This window comes from Rhinoderma darwinii, unplaced genomic scaffold (genome assembly GCF_050947455.1).
Source record: "Rhinoderma darwinii isolate aRhiDar2 unplaced genomic scaffold, aRhiDar2.hap1 Scaffold_550, whole genome shotgun sequence".
Taxonomy (NCBI): domain Eukaryota; kingdom Metazoa; phylum Chordata; class Amphibia; order Anura; family Rhinodermatidae; genus Rhinoderma; species Rhinoderma darwinii.
The window spans coordinates 147,501-165,271 of record NW_027464101.1 but is presented as its reverse complement, the minus strand read 5'-3'; the positions used below and the strand labels follow the sequence as shown (position 1 = coordinate 165,271).

The 17,771-nt window shown below is 45.5% G+C and overlaps 1 protein-coding gene across 5 annotated transcripts in view; it reads right to left on the bottom strand.

Moving 5' to 3' along the window:
- Window positions 1–1,850: 1,850 nt before the first annotated feature.
- The window catches only part of LOC142723482 (solute carrier family 2, facilitated glucose transporter member 1-like), a 23,651-nt gene continuing 7,730 nt past the window's right edge, over window positions 1,851–17,771 (bottom strand). For 4 of the 5 annotated variants that reach the window (XM_075848928.1, XM_075848929.1, XM_075848930.1 and 1 more), the window contains exons 2-10: window positions 11,784–11,876; window positions 6,491–6,651; window positions 5,827–6,067; window positions 5,579–5,741; window positions 5,223–5,410; window positions 4,925–5,029; window positions 4,616–4,717; window positions 4,315–4,518; window positions 1,851–4,225 (exon numbers count right to left, since the gene is read on the bottom strand). In XM_075848928.1, coding sequence (XP_075705043.1) covers window positions 4,025–4,225; window positions 4,315–4,518; window positions 4,616–4,717; window positions 4,925–5,029; window positions 5,223–5,410; window positions 5,579–5,741; window positions 5,827–6,067; window positions 6,491–6,651; window positions 11,784–11,876 — 1,458 coding nt within the window. In that variant the 3' untranslated portion in view covers window positions 1,851–4,024. Of the gene's footprint in view, window positions 4,226–4,314; window positions 4,519–4,615; window positions 4,718–4,924; window positions 5,030–5,222; window positions 5,411–5,578; window positions 5,742–5,826; window positions 6,068–6,490; window positions 6,652–11,783; window positions 11,877–15,517; window positions 15,542–17,771 lie in introns of those variants that run through there. The other variant, XM_075848932.1, reaches the window with a different exon arrangement.

Here is a 17,771-nt window from a genome sequence, read left to right as displayed (position 1 = left end):
CATGACTCAGGGACCTGTTCTTCTATGTCGAGGCTTCTAAATGGCCATTGTTCTCATGTCATTATACGGGATCTGTCATGGGGGCCTAACACTAGCCAGGTCTCACCAGAGGTCTTGGCGCATTGTGTAAATCCACAGGAATCCAGATCCATTGTAAAAATAACGTAGCATCAACTGATCATATAGTGGAATTAATGTCAGCTACACACAGAGCCGCAAGAACCTCGAACTGCACCCTGAGCCGCAAGAACCTCGAGCTACTCACTGAGCCGCAAGAACCTCGAGCTGGTCACTGAGCCGCAAGAACCTCGAACTGCACCCTGAGCCGCAAGAACCTCGAGCTACTCACTGAGCCGCAAGAACCTCGAGCTGGTCACTGAGCCGCAAGAACCTCGAGCTGGTCAAAGAGCCGCAAGAACCTTGAGCTGGTCACTAAGCCGCAAGAACCTCGAGCTGATCAAAGAGCCGCAAGAACCTCGAGCTGGTCACTGAGCCGCAAGAACCTCGAGCTGGTCACTGAGCCGCAGGAACCTTCAGCTGGTCAAAGAGCCGCAAGAACCTCGAGCTACTCACTGAGCCGCAAGAACCTCGAGCTGGTCAAAGAGCCGCAAGAACCTCGAGCTACTCACTGAGCCGCAAGAATCTTGAGCTGGTCACAGAGCCGCAAGAACCTCGAGCTGGTCACTGAGCCACAAGTACCTTGAGCTGGTCACTGAGCCGCAAGAACCTCGAGCTGGTCACTGAGCCCCAAGAACCTCGAGCTGGTCACTGAGCCGCAAGAACTTCGAGCTGCACCCTGAGCTGCAAGAACCTCGAGCTGGTCACAGAGCCGCAAGAAGCTCGAGCTAGTCACTGAGCCGCAAGAACCTCGAGCTGGTCAAAGAGCCGCAAGAACCTCGAGCTGGTCACTGAGCCGCAAGAACCTCGAGCTGGTCAAAGAGCCGCAAGAACCTCGAGCTGGTCAAAGAGCCGCAAGAACCTCGAGCTGGTCACTGTGCCGCAAGAACCTCGAGCTGGTCAAAGAGCCGCAAGAACCTCGAGCTGGTCAAAGAGCTGCAAGAACCTCGAGCTGGTCACAGAGCCGCAAGAAGCTCGAGCTAGTCACTGAGCCGCAAGAACCTCGAGCTGGTCAAAGAGCCGCAAGAACCTCGAGCTGGTCACTGAGCCGCAAGAACCTCGAGCTGGTCAAAGAGCCGCAAGAACCTCGAGCTGGTCAAAGAGCCGCAAGAACCTCGAGCTGGTCACTGAGCCGCAAGAACCTCGAGCTGGTCACTGAGCCGCAAGAACCTCGAGCTACTCTCTGAGCCGCAAGAACATCGAGCTGGTCACTGAGCCGCAAGAACCTCGAGCTGGTCACTGAGCCGCAAGTACCTTGAGCTGGTCACTGAGCCGCAAGTACCTTGAGCTGGTCACTGAGCCGCAAGAACCTCGAGCTGGTCACAGAGCCGCAAGAACCTCGAGCTGGTCACAGAGCCGCAAGAACCTCGAGCTACTCACTGAGCCGCAAGAACCTCGAGCTGGTCAAAGAGCCGCAAGAACCTCGAGCTGGTCAAAGAGCCGCAAGAACCTCGAGCTGGTCACTGAGCCGCAAGAACCTCGAGCTGGTCACTGAGCCGCAAGAACCTCGAGCTGGTCACTGAGCCGCAAGAACCTCGAGCTGGTCACTGAACCGCAAGAACCTACTAGTTCCATTTAGGACACGGATGAATATGAGGAAATGTTTGTTTCTTCTGGGTAATAACTGAGAAATGTTCTTTTCCCCCACTCCATGTACCGTCCGCTCACACTTGAAATATCATCTCCCCAATGCGTGCACCCCAACCCCAAAAACGCACCATAACACACAGCGATGTTGTAATTAGTCACTTTTATTTGAAGATGTTTGTTACAAACTCACAATAAATAAAAAATCTAACAGTAAATACAATAAAACCGCCAAAGGTAATGAGCTATACCCTGTGACACGAGACAGAGATCCACACTCACAAGCACGCCAATACTAGTCCTTTATAGACCGCACGCCATGGGCTTATCTGAACAGACAGTTCGTCTTTTTCTGTTCCTAAATCATAAGCTGCGTGACATTCTCGTGTGGTACGACGCGTGCGACCGCAGGAATACTGGAGCAATACAGTACACTGCTCGAAAAGTGATAATGTGCAGACATGTAATAAACCATTGACAAGGAGTGATCTGTGCGGCGGGATTTTACCTCCGCAATAAAGTAAATATCACAATCTTAAACTGCAAAAGACGCGCTGCTCGGCCTTATCGGTTTATTGTTGGATTTTTGGCAGCAAATCCCGATCTATATATAATATAAATTCATCTGTCACTGAGTCAGTCTCAGGCCTGTCAGTTAAGTTAGAACGGTCTCCATGACAACACGGGCGGCCATCTTTATTACATCTATTCACTGTATAGCACTCTACGTACAAATCTGGACACAAGAAAAGACATTTGAAACCATTTATATGCTAATACATCAATAAATCATGTGAAACAGGTAAAAGCCATATTCAGTACACAGAACAAAATCTACGGTGGAAATAAAAAAAATAAAATAGACAATAAGAAGCGTTACATGAAAGTTGCAACTGAAAAATTGACCTATACTTTTCATGAGCTACTGTGCAAAACCCAGGCTGTAACTACAATATATATTTACAGAACAACGTACACCTGGAGAGTAACACCATCCAATAAAATATATATTTATATATATACCTATAAATATCTGTAAAACTATACAAAGAAATGTGTCTCTGTGGGGAGAAGTGACCCTGACGCTACATGAGAAAACACGCCTCATCCTCTCCACAGCTAAGGTTAAGGCCATTCTCTGCCTGCGTGGCATGTATGTGGCGTGGCTCTGAGCGTCATCATGGTGGAGGACAAGATCCCAGAAGACACCGGAAGGTCAATGTAAAGCTGGAGTCGTGGAACACCCACTGCGGGGTCACAGCATTAGTAACGTCATCAGTGCTGCTGTCATTATCCCCGCAGCTCGCCCCTTTGTTGTCTTTCTCAGTGCCGGGTAACCTCACCCCACCGCCCGGCAGTGTGAGGAAAAATCATCAGTGCAGTTCAGATGGGTTCTGTTCCTCGTTCCTTTGCTTTCTAGCCCTATTAATCAACACGAAGAAGGATATTTTGTACCTAAAGGTCTGGGCAACTATTGGAATGGACAGAAGGTCATACAACCTGTACCATGAGTTCACACAAAAGGTGTAGAGTGAAGTGATCAACTATAAGACTTCAAGAGAGAGCAAGGAGGGCAGACACGTTGTGTGGGAAGATGGCGGCTGTATACATGTCCAGTGTTCCCTACATCTGGGCTGAATCTTAGGGTTATACAGCTGAAGGCACAAGCATAGAGAATGCTCAAATATATCCTAATGTGAAATCCCCCCCAAAACCGAATGTAAGATCCCATCCATATCCTAATGTAAGGTCCCCCTCCAAGTGTCTGTACCCCCTGCGCCCTCGTCTCTGTGTCCTCCATAACCAGTAATGCCGCCATGAAGAGCGATGATTCTCTGCAGCCCCCATCCTCCCCCTACAGTCACAGACAGAAAAAATTCAAAAACGACAGTATGTAAACAAGAGTTCATGATGGGCTTGATGAAAACGCTGCTCCTCACCTAGCGTTGTATACGAACTATAAAATAATCTGTTATAAAAAGGAAATCGTACATCTATATTTATATACTAAAAAAGAGCTTCCATCTCTCCACCTACAGGCAATAAACCTGCAAAGAAACACTGAACAACTACCCTGTGGTAATTCAAGGAGGATTGAAATGCAGCGAGCGGCGTTGTTTGGAAATGATTTGCTGCCTTGCAGCGCCTCCCTGAGGTGGTGGCAAGAAGTCAGGGGGAGGCATTATTATTAGCATGCCCAATAAAAACTAGACTGAGCGCCTACTTCCCTCTCCCTGTCCTCACCCGAAGTCCCTCTGCACCACCAAGAAACACAGGCAGAGAGGGAGAGGGACAAGAGGTAGGTATTAGAGGTGCAAGGCTAAACTTGGGAATCTCCCAGGCTGCGGAATTCTTCTGGAGAAGCGTGCTTGTCAGGATTAGCCTCGCCGCCCTGCCTGAAGTCAGACGCAATCTCATCAAAGGTGCGGCCCTTTGTCTCAGGCACTTTGAAGAACGTAAAGATGAAGAAGAAGATGAGAAGGACTGTGAAGATAATGAAGACATAGGCACCACAGAGTTTCTGCAAAAGAAACAAGACAACAAGTTAAGAAGCAAGACAGAGACCACAATGTGTCTTCAATGTAAAGAGATGTGATGTGGAGCACTCACCTCTACGTACTGGAAGCCCATTCCCACAATAAAGTTGGCGGTCCAGTTGGAAAGGCCAGCAACTGCAATAGCTGCAGGTCGAGGACCCTGACTGAAAAGCTCGGCCACAATGAACCAAGGGATCGGACCTGGTCCAATTTCAAAGAACGCCACAAAACCGAAAATGGCCACAATGCTGAGGTAGGACATCTCTGCCACGCGTTCCTGTTGGTGGCAAACAAGACAATTACATGAGAAATCTTGTATACATATAATTCAGTAATATGGTGGGCCCCAGCCGCTCATCCCATTATCAGCTTACCAGTAACACAAGAGCGATAGTCATCAGTATAGCACATGCAGCCATGCCAGCCAGTCCAATAAGATGGAGGGTACGTCGTCCAGCGCGCTCAACCACAAACAACTGCAGAACAAGGACAGTACATCTGACATGAGTGCATCGCCTCTGCCAACTTTTCTGCTTATTTCCTCACACATCTCCAACTTGTAGATCATCACAGTTATAGACCAAACCTACAGAAGACTGCGGAGCGTTGCATTATGCCATATAACACCGGGACGTGATCGGATGCCATTAACCTTTAGTGGAAGATTCATGACAACAACTCACCGAAACAACAGTAAATGCGGTGTTGACAATTCCAGCACCAATGGTGGCGTAGATTGGCTGCTGAACTTGGGCTTTTTCGAATATCATAGTGGAATAGTAGAAGACCTAAAGGAGGAACAGATGGTATTTAGTGACTGGGACAAGGTAAGGGTTTTGCTGCAGCAGATCATATTCCAGAGAGGACAATGACGAACAGCTCCTTTTTGCTTCTGTGTTTTTATTTCTTGACTAGAAGTGCTAATGGGTCAGTGGTCAGTGATGGACATCTTAGGTCACCTCGGTTCTTTATCGGACGTACCGCGTTAATGCCAGAGAGTTGCTGAGACAATTGCAGAACAATCGCGATGAAGATTGGCTGGCGATACAGAGGTGAGCGGAACAGCTCCAATATGGTGACTTTCTTCTCCCGCATCATCTGACGACTCTCTTCCTTCATCTCCTGAAGATCGGCGGTTACATCTGTGGTGCCGCGAAGTTTCTTCAGGACTGTGGGAGATTAAATGAGATATGCTCATGTATGGCCATTTCCACACTGGATGACACACATGAATGGAGAAGCTTTTTTAACATTTTTTATTTTGACACATTAAGTTCTGGCATGGAACATGACATTTTAAAGGCTGCACAGAAAGATCAAGAGTTCTAGGTACTCACCACTTTTTGCTTTGTCTTCTTCATTGCGGTTGATGAGCAAAAACCGAGGACTTTCAGGACAGAAGGGTAGTGCCGCTGACTGTACAAGAGCGGGTACAAAGATGCAGCCCAGAAGAAGAGGCCATAATGAGTCATTACCCATGATTGGTTCCAAGCCGAATATCTGTGCAGAGAATTGGAAATGTTAAGTCCTTATAAATATATATAGTGTAGGATGAAGTACAGCTGCTAGCGGTGCTGCTACTTACTTGGGCTATGAGAATTCCAACCACAACTCCCAACTGGTGCAGTGTTCCCAGAGCCCCACGTAGAGATGTAGGAGCCACTTCCCCAACATACATGGGCACAAATCCAGTAGTGAGACCACAGTAGAGACCAATGATAAACCGGCCAATAATCAGCATCTCGAAAGAGTACACCATCTTGGAGAAGCCCATAAAAATGGCAGCAATAAATGCCAGGATATTCGCCATCAACATGGAATTCCGCCTATAGACAGAAGTACAAGAAAGACATTCAGTGATGCTGGAGCTGTTCTTGAAGGATATTTTACCTGAAACACGCAGCACACCTGGCTGGATACACGAATACTATTCCGGACATCACTGCCTAAATATCGGCTAAACCACAGAAAATTCTGCTGCTTGTAGTGATAATAATAATCGACATTATTATAGCCCTAGAAAAGCGTATATACAAAAGGAGAATTCTATTATAATTGACAGAATCCTCCCATGTTCTTGCATTCATTTCAGTATTATGGAGTTCGGGTGAGGGATCTCATGGTGACTTTGTCAGATCCCACTAATGATAGAGGATAGGAGATCTTACTTTATTAATCATTTGTATTACAATGTTGGTTGCAGATCTGAATGACCTTGAGAAAACAGAATGACTGTAGTGAGGACTAACCTGCCAAATCTATTGACAAAAAGGCCCACAGAAAAGGAGCCGATCATGCCACCGACTGAGAAGATGGCCACAGACAAGGACCACAGGGAGGTCAGGCTGCTCTCTTCGATTTGCACCCCATACCGTGACATCCATGTTTCATTATAAAATTTCTCAATCACCTACAAAAGAGATCAGATTTGTGAGAATTGGCACCGACAGGAAAAGGAAACAACCCTGTGTTCTACAGAAAAGTACATCATGTGCACATCGTTTCCAGAATATAGAATATATAAACAAGCAAACTATGACCTCACCGCTTAACTGTAGATGTGTATACTGTCCTGTAGATGTGTATACTGTCCTGTAGATGTGTATACTGTCCTGTAGATGTGTATACTGTCCTGTAGATGTGTATAGTGTCCTGTAGATGTGTATAGTGTCCTGTAGATGTGTATGGTGTCCTGTAGATGTGTATGGTGTCCTGTAGATGTGTATACTGTCCTGTAGATGTGTATACTGTCCTGTAGATGTGTATACTGTCCTGTAGCTGTGTATGGTGTCCTGTAGATGTGTATGGTGTCCTGTAGATGTGTATAGTGTCCTGTAGCTGTGTATGGTGTCCTGTAGATGTGTATGGTGTCCTGTAGATGTGTATGGTGTCCTGTAGATGTGTATGGTGTCCTGTAGATGTGTATACTGTCCTGTAGATGTGTATACTGTCCTGTAGATGTGTATAGTGTCCTGTAGCTGTGTATAGTGTCCTGTAGATGTGTATAGTGTCCTGTAGATGTGTATAGTGTCCTGTAGCTGTGTATGGTGTCCTGTAGATGTGTATGGTATCCTGTAGATGTGTATGGTGTCCTGTAGATGTGTATAGTGTCCTGTAGATGTGTATAGTGTCCTGTAGCTGTGTATGGTGTCCTGTAGATGTGTATAGTGTCCTGTAGCTGTGTATGGTGTCCTGTAGATGTGTATAGTGTCCTGTAGATGTGTATAGTGTCCTGTAGCTGTGTATAGTGTCCTGTAGATGTGTATAGTGTCCTGTAGATGTGTATGGTGTCCTGTAGATGTGTATGGTGTCCTGTAGATGTGTATGGTGTCCTGTAGATGTGTATGGTGTCCTGTAGCTGTGTATGGTGTCCTGTAGATGTGTATAGTGTCCTGTAGCTGTGTATAGTGTCCTGTAGATGTGTATGGTGTCCTGTAGATGTGTATGGTGTCCTGTAGATGTGTATGGTGTCCTGTAGATGTGTATGGTGTCCTGTAGATGTGTATGGTGTCCTGTAGATGTGTATGGTGTCCTGTAGATGTGTATGGTGTCCTGTAGATGTGTATGGTGTCCTGTAGATGTGTATGGTGTCCTGTAGATGTGTATGGTGTCCTGTAGATGTGTATGGTGTCCTGTAGATGTGTATGGTGTCCTGTAGATGTGTATAGTGTCCTGTAGATGTGTATAGTGTCCTGTAGATGTGTATAGTGTCCTGTAGATGTGTATAGTGTCCTGTAGATGTGTATAGTGTCCTGTAGATGTGTATACTGTCCTGTAGATGTGTATACTGTCCTGTAGATGTGTATACTGTCCTGTAGATGTGTATGGTGTCCTGTAGATGTGTATGGTGTCCTGTAGATGTGTATGGTGTCCTGTAGATGTGTATGGTGTCCTGTAGATGTGTATGGTGTCCTGTAGATGTGTATGGTGTCCTGTAGATGTGTATGGTGTCCTGTAGATGTGTATGGTGTCCTGTAGATGTGTATGGTGTCCTGTAGATGTGTATGGTGTCCTGTAGATGTGTATGGTGTCCTGTAGATGTGTATGGTGTCCTGTAGATGTGTATGGTGTCCTGTAGATGTGTATGGTGTCCTGTAGATGTGTATAGTGTCCTGTAGATGTGTATAGTGTCCTGTAGCTGTGTATAGTGTCCTGTAGCTGTGTATAGTGTCCTGTAGCTGTGTATAGTGTCCTGTAGATGTGTATAGTGTCCTGTAGATGTGTATGGTGTCCTGTAGATGTGTATGGTGTCCTGTAGATGTGTATGGTGTCCTGTAGATGTGTATGGTGTCCTGTAGCTGTGTATAGTGTCCTGTAGATGTGTATAGTGTCCTGTAGATGTGTATAGTGTCCTGTAGATGTGTATAGTGTCCTGTAGATGTGTATAGTGTCCTGTAGATGTGTATAGTGTCCTGTAGATGTGTATAGTGTCCTGTAGATGTGTATAGTGTCCTGTAGATGTGTATAGTGTCCTGTAGATGTGTATAGTGTCCTGTAGATGTGTATAGTGTCCTGTAGATGTGTATGGTGTCCTGTAGATGTGTATGGTGTCCTGTAGATGTGTATGGTGTCCTGTAGATGTGTATGGTGTCCTGTAGATGTGTATGGTGTCCTGTAGCTGTGTATAGTGTCCTGTAGCTGTGTATAGTGTCCTGTAGCTGTGTATAGTGTCCTGTAGCTGTGTATAGTGTCCTGTAGCTGTGTATAGTGTCCTGTAGCTGTGTATAGTGTCCTGTAGATGTGTATAGTGTCCTGTAGATGTGTATAGTGTCCTGTAGATGTGTATACTGTCCTGTAGATGTGTATGGTGTCCTGTAGATGTGTATAGTGTCCTGTAGATGTGTATACTGTCCTGTAGATGTGTATAGTGTCCTGTAGATGTGTATAGTGTCCTGTAGATGTGTATAGTGTCCTGTAGATGTGTATAGTGTCCTGTAGATGTGTATAGTGTCCTGTAGATGTGTATAGTGTCCTGTAGATGTGTATACTGTCCTGTAGATGTGTATAGTGTCCTGTAGATGTGTATAGTGTCCTGTAGATGTGTATAGTGTCCTGTAGATGTGTATAGTGTCCTGTTGGTGTAATGCTTGTGTGTGTCAGCAGGTGTCCCTGTGGCGCTACTTTCTATGCCTCGCTTTATGGGACTGTGTCCAGATCCTGTTACTGAATTTGCTCAGCTGATGTAACGTACGCGAGCCCAGAAATTGTCACCTGATCGGCGCCCGCTGTGGGTGACCGAGTTCACGCTGTCAGGCAGAAATTCCAGTTCTGAACACAATGCTGACTGCGGAGGGTGTGTGGGGCAGCGGGCAGACGATTGGCTCACACGGGCAGGTTTATATTTACATGTCACCAGCCAACCAGTGCCCAAAATACCTGGTAAATGTCACCCTGTAAACCCAGAACTGACACTGCCGGCAGCAGGCATCATTGTGACCTTTCTGTCGGGCATAATATTGATCCTTGGTAGTGGACATATATAACCATCACATATATAGGAAGACATTCATGGAAAATGTAAAGCACATATATGTCCTGCAGGAGATCACAGCCAAATACTAAGCATATCAAGCATGCAAGCAGTGGTACTACCCCAAGACAGACCATCCGCAAGCAGTGTGAGGGAGAAGGGGTTAATTCCGGAGCTGCTGATCACAGTGACTCAGCACCCTGCCCTGCGCCCGCCCCGGGATCCTGGCACACAAGGAGACTGTACAGGCCAGACACATCAGTTCTGCTGGAGTGCACAGGCCGGCATTGTGTGGGCAGCCATTGTGCCACCCTGACATGATGAAGCTGAGCTGCCGGCTACAAGGGTGGCATGTAGTTGGGCGTCCTTCTTTGCGGCACACGTTAGTGGATGATATGGAAACCCTTTCACATGAAGGAGTTAATGATAAACAGGCCGAGACCTGATCTGGAATGCCAGGAAAATATGTAAAGTTACATAACAGCTGGCGTGGTGGGCCGGAGGTGTTCATTATAAGATGCCCATCACACGGACCATGTACCTGACCTAACGCAGGGGGGTATCGTCCGCAATCCTGTGATGAATGTCAACTACACGGGCAATGCTTCAAAGGACTGGCACAATAGCTGATAATGCCTCATGTTCTGTGCAGCAGGTGTCACCCCGTGGGCATGGAAAAACTGGCACTGCCATATCACTGTGCAAAGCCTTGTCTATAAGATAATGCCAACATGTACCAAGCGCCCGGCGGCATTATACTGGAGAGGATAATGTGTATACAGGGGGGTCCTGAGATAAATGTGTATACAGGGGGGTCCTGAGATAAATGTGTATACAGGGGGGTCCTGAGATAAATGTATATACAGGGAGGTCCTGAGATAAATGTGTATACAGGGGGGTCCTGAGATAAATGTATATACAGGGGGGTCCTGAGATAAATGTATATACAGGGAGGTCCTGTGATAAATGTATATACAGGGAGGTCCTGTGATAAATGTATATACAGGGAGGTCCTGTGATAAATGTATATACAGGGAGGTCCTGTGATAAATGTATATACAGGGAGGTCCTGTGATAAATGTGTATACAGGGAGGTCCTGTGATAAATGTATATACAGGGAGGTCCTGTGATAAATGTATATACAGGGAGGTCCTGAGATAAATGTATATACAGGGGGGTCCTGTGATAAATGTATATACAGGGGGGTCCTGTGATAAATGTATATACAGGGAGGTCCTGTGATAAATGTATATACAGGGAGGTCCTGAGATAAATGTATATACAGGGAGGTCCTGTGATAAATGTATATACAGGGAGGTCCTGTGATAAATATATATATAGGGGGGTCCTGTGATAAATGTATATACAGGGGGGTCCTTGCTATTAGAACATGACATGGATCCAGTGTTGTAGCAGGTCCTGGTGTGCAGAGGATCCCACTGTCTATATCACTATAAACCTATTCATGGGAGGGTTGCGGGGTCAGTATGAGGCTGTAATATCAGTTATAAGGTCCGGCACGGAGCAGCATGACCGGCATTTGGGAAGATTTTTTTTCTCCTTTGAGGTTCCATTCTTGATTGTAGGTGAGAAGGCTGGCGTACCTGCCGGCCAGGTGTGGACGGGGGGGCTCGTTCTCCATGGTCTGTGAGTCTCGTGTGGATCTACAGGAATACGACATGTATAGAAGCTGCATGTCTTCTCCATGACTGGCTGGAATGTGGTTAACAGGATCCCGATGAGACCTCGTTAATCTTCCTAATGAGATGTTCTATTTTAGGCTGGTCTGAATTGTTTATGTTTAACCCCCGCCTCATATGAAAGGATTGGCTTGTATTGCAGCTGCGCCTTCTTTTACCCCAAATGACCCCAATATCTTGTGTGCAGACCTCAGGGCCAGTGGCGCTAACACAACCCGGAGAATGCTGCCCCATAGTGACTGCACAGCGGGCACCAACTGGATCATTCTAAACCCATCAGCGCAGACAAGATGGCGGCCATGCAGTCAGAAGAACGTCCAGGCGTGGAGGCCGCTCATCATCGTGCAGTAACCCGGGGCCTCTGATCTTACCTTCTGTGGGGCATTAATAACTCCAGTGTTGTAGCCAAACTGTAAGGATCCGAGCACAGCGACCGTCACAGCCCCCATCAACGGCAGCGTCATCTGCAAACAGCAAAAGAGTTACGTGAGAATCTGCACATCATGTGTACCCCAGAAGTACCTCAATCCCCTCTATATAGTATGTAACACTGATCTGAGTATACTGTATAGTACATAAGGATGACGTCAATACCTCTGTATAGTACATGTTATATTACCTCTGTATAGTACATGTTATGTTACCTCTGTATAGTACATGTTATATTACCTCTGTATGGTACATGTTATATCACCTCTGTATAGTACATGTTATGTTACCTCTGTATAGTACATGTTATATTACCTCTGTATAGTACATGTTATATTACCTCTGTATAGTACATGTTATATTACCTCTGTATAGTACATGTTATGTTACCTCTGTATAGTACATGTTATATTACCTCTGTATAGTACATGTTATATTACCTCTGTATAGTACAGGTTATATCACCTCTGTATAGTACATGTTATATCACCTCTGTATAGTACAGGTTATGTTACCTCTGTATAGTACATGTTATATTACCTCTGTATAGTACATGTTATATCACCTCTGTATAGTACATGTTATATTACCTCTGTATAGTACATGTTATGTTACCTCTGTATAGTACATGTTATATTACCTCTGTATAGTACATGTTATATCACCTCTGTATAGTACATGTTATATCACCTCTGTATAGTACATGTTATGTTACCTCTGTATAGTACATGTTATATTACCTCTGTATAGTACATGTTATATCACCTCTGTATAGTACATGTTATATTACCTCTGTATAGTACATGTTATGTTACCTCTGTATAGTACATGTTATATTACCTCTGTATAGTACATGTTATATCACCTCTGTATAGTACATGTTATGTTACCTCTGTATAGTACATGTTATATTACCTCTGTATAGTACATGTTATATTACCTCTGTATAGTACATGTTATGTTACCTCTGTATAGTACATGTTATATTACCTCTGTATAGTACATGTTATATTACCTCTGTATAGTACAGGTTATATTACCTCTGTATAGTACAGGTTATATTACCTCTGTATAGTACATGTTATATTACCTCTGTATAGTACATGTTATATTACCTCTGTATAGTACATGTTATATTACCTCTGTATAGTACATGTTATATTACCTCTGTATAGTACATGTTATATTACCTCTGTATAGTACATGTTATGTTACCTCTGTATAGTACATGTTATATTACCTCTGTATAGTACATGTTATATTACCTCTGTATAGTACATGTTATATTACCTCTGTATAGTACATGTTATATCACCTCTGTATAGTACATGTTATATTACCTCTGTATAGTACATGTTATGTTACCTCTGTATAGTACATGTTATATTACCTCTGTATAGTACAGGTTATATTACCTCTGTATAGTACATGTTATATTACCTCTGTATAGTACATGTTATGTTACCTCTGTATAGTACATGTTATATTACCTCTGTATGGTACAGGTTATGTTACCTCTGTATAGTACGTGTTATATCACCTCTGTATAGTACGTGTTATATTACCTCTGTATGGTACGTGTTATATCACCTCTGTATAGTACGTGTTATATCACCTCTGTATAGTACGTGTTATATCACCTCTGTATAGTACATGTTATATTACCTCTGTATAGTACATGTTATATTACCTCTATATAGTACAGGTTATATCACCTCTGTATAGTACATGTTATGTTACCTCTGTATAGTACATGTTATGTTACCTCTGTATAGTACATGTTATATCACCTCTGTATAGTACATGTTATGTTACCTCTGTATAGTACATGTTATATCACCTCTGTATAGTACATGTTATATTACCTCTGTATAGTACATGTTATATTACCTCTATATAGTACAGGTTATATCACCTCTGTATAGTACATGTTATATCACCTCTGTATAGTACATGTTATGTTACCTCTGTATAGTACATGTTATGTTACCTCTGTATAGTACATGTTATGTTACCTCTGTATAGTACATGTTATATTACCTCTGTATAGTACATGTTATATTACCTCTGTATAGTACATGTTATATTACCTCTGTATAGTACATGTTATATTACCTCTGTATAGTACATGTTATGTTACCTCTGTATAGTACATGTTATATTACCTCTGTATAGTACATGTTATGTTACCTCTGTATAGTACATGTTATATTACCTCTGTATAGTACATGTTATGTTACCTCTGTATAGTACATGTTATGTTACCTCTGTATAGTACATGTTATGTTACCTCTGTATAGTACATGTTATGTTACCTCTGTATAGTACATGTTATGTTACCTCTGTATAGTACATGTTATGTTACCTCTGTATAGTACAGGTTATATTACCTCTGTATAGTACAGGTTATATTACCTCTGTATAGTACAGGTTATATTACCTCTGTATAGTACATGTTATATTACCTCTGTATAGTACATGTTATATTACCTCTGTATAGTACATGTTATGTTACCTCTGTATAGTACATGTTATGTTACCTCTGTATAGTACATGTTATATTACCTCTGTATAGTACATGTTATGTTACCTCTGTATAGTACATGTTATATTACCTCTGTATAGTACATGTTATGTTACCTCTGTATAGTACATGTTATATTACCTCTGTATAGTACATGTTATGTTACCTCTGTATAGTACATGTTATGTTACCTCTGTATAGTACATGTTATGTTACCTCTGTATAGTACATGTTATGTTACCTCTGTATAGTACATGTTATGTTACCTCTGTATAGTACATGTTATATTACCTCTGTATAGTACATGTTATGTTACCTCTGTATAGTACAGGTTATATTACCTCTGTATAGTACAGGTTATATTACCTCTGTATAGTACATGTTATATTACCTCTGTATAGTACATGTTATATTACCTCTGTATAGTACATGTTATATTACCTCTGTATAGTACATGGATGGTGCCCTTACTCTATTGTACTACATATATATAGTGAATAGAGATACACATTTTCTCTTCAGTGCCTGTCATTGGCTGATAGGATTTCAAGTCATTTGCCCCAATCAGCTTTCACTTTGTCGCCTGCTCTAGTTGGTATCGCTTTGCTGATTGGCTGTAGTTTCTCGTCTATTTTATGATGCTGTTGCCAATTATACGGAGAGCAGACAGGCTGGGCCAGAGCACAATCACTGGTAAGGCCCCATGCACACGACCGTGTTTTTGCGTCCGCAATTCCCCCGCAAATCCACAGGAGAATTGCGGACCCATTCATTTCTATGGGCTCATACACACTATCCGTGTTTTCACAGGTCTCCGCATGTCCGCAAATCCGTGCCGCAGAAACTCAGGACATGTCTTATTACGGGCCGCAAATTCGATGCGGACATGCCCATAGAAGTCAATGGGCCCGTGGAAAATGTGGGTACACCTTCGTGTGTCATCCGCAGTTTGCGGATTTGCGGAAGTGTTGCTAGGCGACGACCGGGAATGAGTTCTGTCGTCATCCTGTTTTACCTAGGCTTTTTTTTTTTCATCCGCATTTTGCGGATTACATACGGATGACATTTCACGGAACACGGTCCTGGAATTTGCGGACCAGAAAAACACTGCGGTCGTGTGCATAAGGCCTAAGACTTCCCGCCCCAAATTACCGAGGTGATCTAGATTCAGCAGGATGAGCTGTGGCCCTCGTGATTCCAGTAGTCGGTATGCTGAGAGCACCTCCGTCTCCACCACTGCTGCAGAGCGGCTTCTAAAGCCCCAGAAAGCGGCTTGTCCAGATCCCCGCGTGGCCTCGTGTTTGTACAATGGCCGGCTTGTTTGGGGTCTGAAGGTGAAGCCTGTTTTACACCTCAATGAATCAATTCTCTCCTAAAACAACAAACGCACCTCAGCTGGGAAAGGTCCAAGTGTTTCCTAATCTGCTGCAAAACCCTCCTGGGGGACCCGGGGCCGAGACGTGGGGGGGGGGGAGCTCTGACCCCCGCGTGATATAAGCGCGGGCCGATGATGTAGATGTGGGGTTGGCAGAGCAGTGTTTAGAATTGGGCATTGGAGAGCTCCTAATAACTGGCGCCAAAAATAGGTGGGATACGGGTGTGATGACATCATTGTGAGATTAGTATCAGCAAGTCAATGCCTAGACAGATCCTGAACATTGTGATATTGGGTGGAGGGTACGGGGGCACATTGCTGGGAGGAGGGTACGGGGGCACATTGCTGGGAGGAGGGTACGGGGGCACATTGCTGGGAGGAGGGTACATTGCTGGGAGGAGGGTACATTGCTGGGAGGAGGGTACATTGCTGGGAGGAGGGTACATTGCTGGGAGGAGGGTACGGGGGCACATTGCTGGGAGGAGGGTACGGGGGCACATTGCTGGGAGGAGGGTACGGGGCACATTGCTGGGAGGAGGGTACGGGGGCACATTGCTGGGAGGAGGGTACATTGCTGGGAGGAGGGTACATTGCTGGGAGGAGGGTACATTGCTGGGAGGAGGGTACGGGGGCACATTGCTGGGAGGAGGGTACGGGGGCACATTGCTGGGAGGAGGGTACGGGGGCACATTGCTGGGAGGAGGGTACATTGCTGGGAGGAGGGTACATTGCTGGGAGGAGGGTACGGGGGCACATTGCTGGGAGGAGGGTACGGGGGCACATTGCTGGGAGGAGGGTACGGGGGCACATTGCTGGGAGGAGGGTACGGGGGCACATTGCTGGGAGGAGGGTACGGGGGCACATTGCTGGGAGGAGGGTACGGGGGCACATTGCTGGGAGGAGGGTACGGGGGCACATTGCTGGGAGGAGGGTACGGGGCACATTGTTGGGAGGAGGGTACGGGGGCACATTGCTGGGAGGAGGGTACGGGGCACATTGTTGGGAGGAGGGTACGGGGGCACATTGCTGGGAGGAGGGTACGGGGCACATTGTTGGGAGGAGGGTACGGGGCACATTGTTGGGAGGAGGGTACGGGGGCACATTGCTGGGAGGAGGGTACGGGGCACATTGTTGGGAGGAGGGTACGGGGGCACATTGCTGGGAGGAGGGTACGGGGCACATTGCTGGGAGGAGGGTACGGGGCACATTGTTGGGAGGAGGGTACGGGGGCACATTGCTGGGAGGAGGGTACGGGGCACATTGTTGGGAGGAGGGTACGGGGGCACATTGCTAGGGGGAGGGCACGTATCTCCAGGATTTCATGCTTTCCCTCTGGTGCTGGGTGACCCATTTATGTACATACTTCTTCAGCACAACAAGCACTTCATTGACCCCCTACTACAGGACTTGTTCCTAATTACTTCAGCACCCCCCCCCCCTCCATTCATGTGGCCCTCTTAGATACTGATCCCAGAAGTGACATCACAAGAGCACAGGATGATGATGTCACGTCTGCTGGCCTCCATGTTTATAAAGAGCACAGAAGGATGATGATGTCACGTGTGCTGGCCTCCATGTTTATAAAGAGCACAGAGAATCGCCGGAGTGGACAGAAATCCTGGGAATAGCAGGGGGCAGCCCAGGATCTGTTCCCATCACACCCTTCTCTCCACCATCATGGTATTCAGGATGGGAGATTACACGATATGAACGGGAAGAGACCAGAGAGTGCTCTGCAGTAACAGATCTAGGGAATCAGCAAGCACTGCTGTGCTCCTCTGTGCTGCTGTGATATGGGGCACATGCACTGGTGTTATACGTGATGACTGGTCTGTGTGGCAGGGTGGTTACAGGACTGGTTCTGAACGTACATTTCCTTGTTGTCACAATCTCAGAAATCCCTGGGCAGCACCACAAACCTCCCAGATGAGAAACCAGCAGGAACAGGGAAGTGATGACCGCCGGGCGGATGCTCCATGCCCATCAATCATAGGTGGGTACTCTCTGCAGTCTCGGCTGTGCTCCATGCCC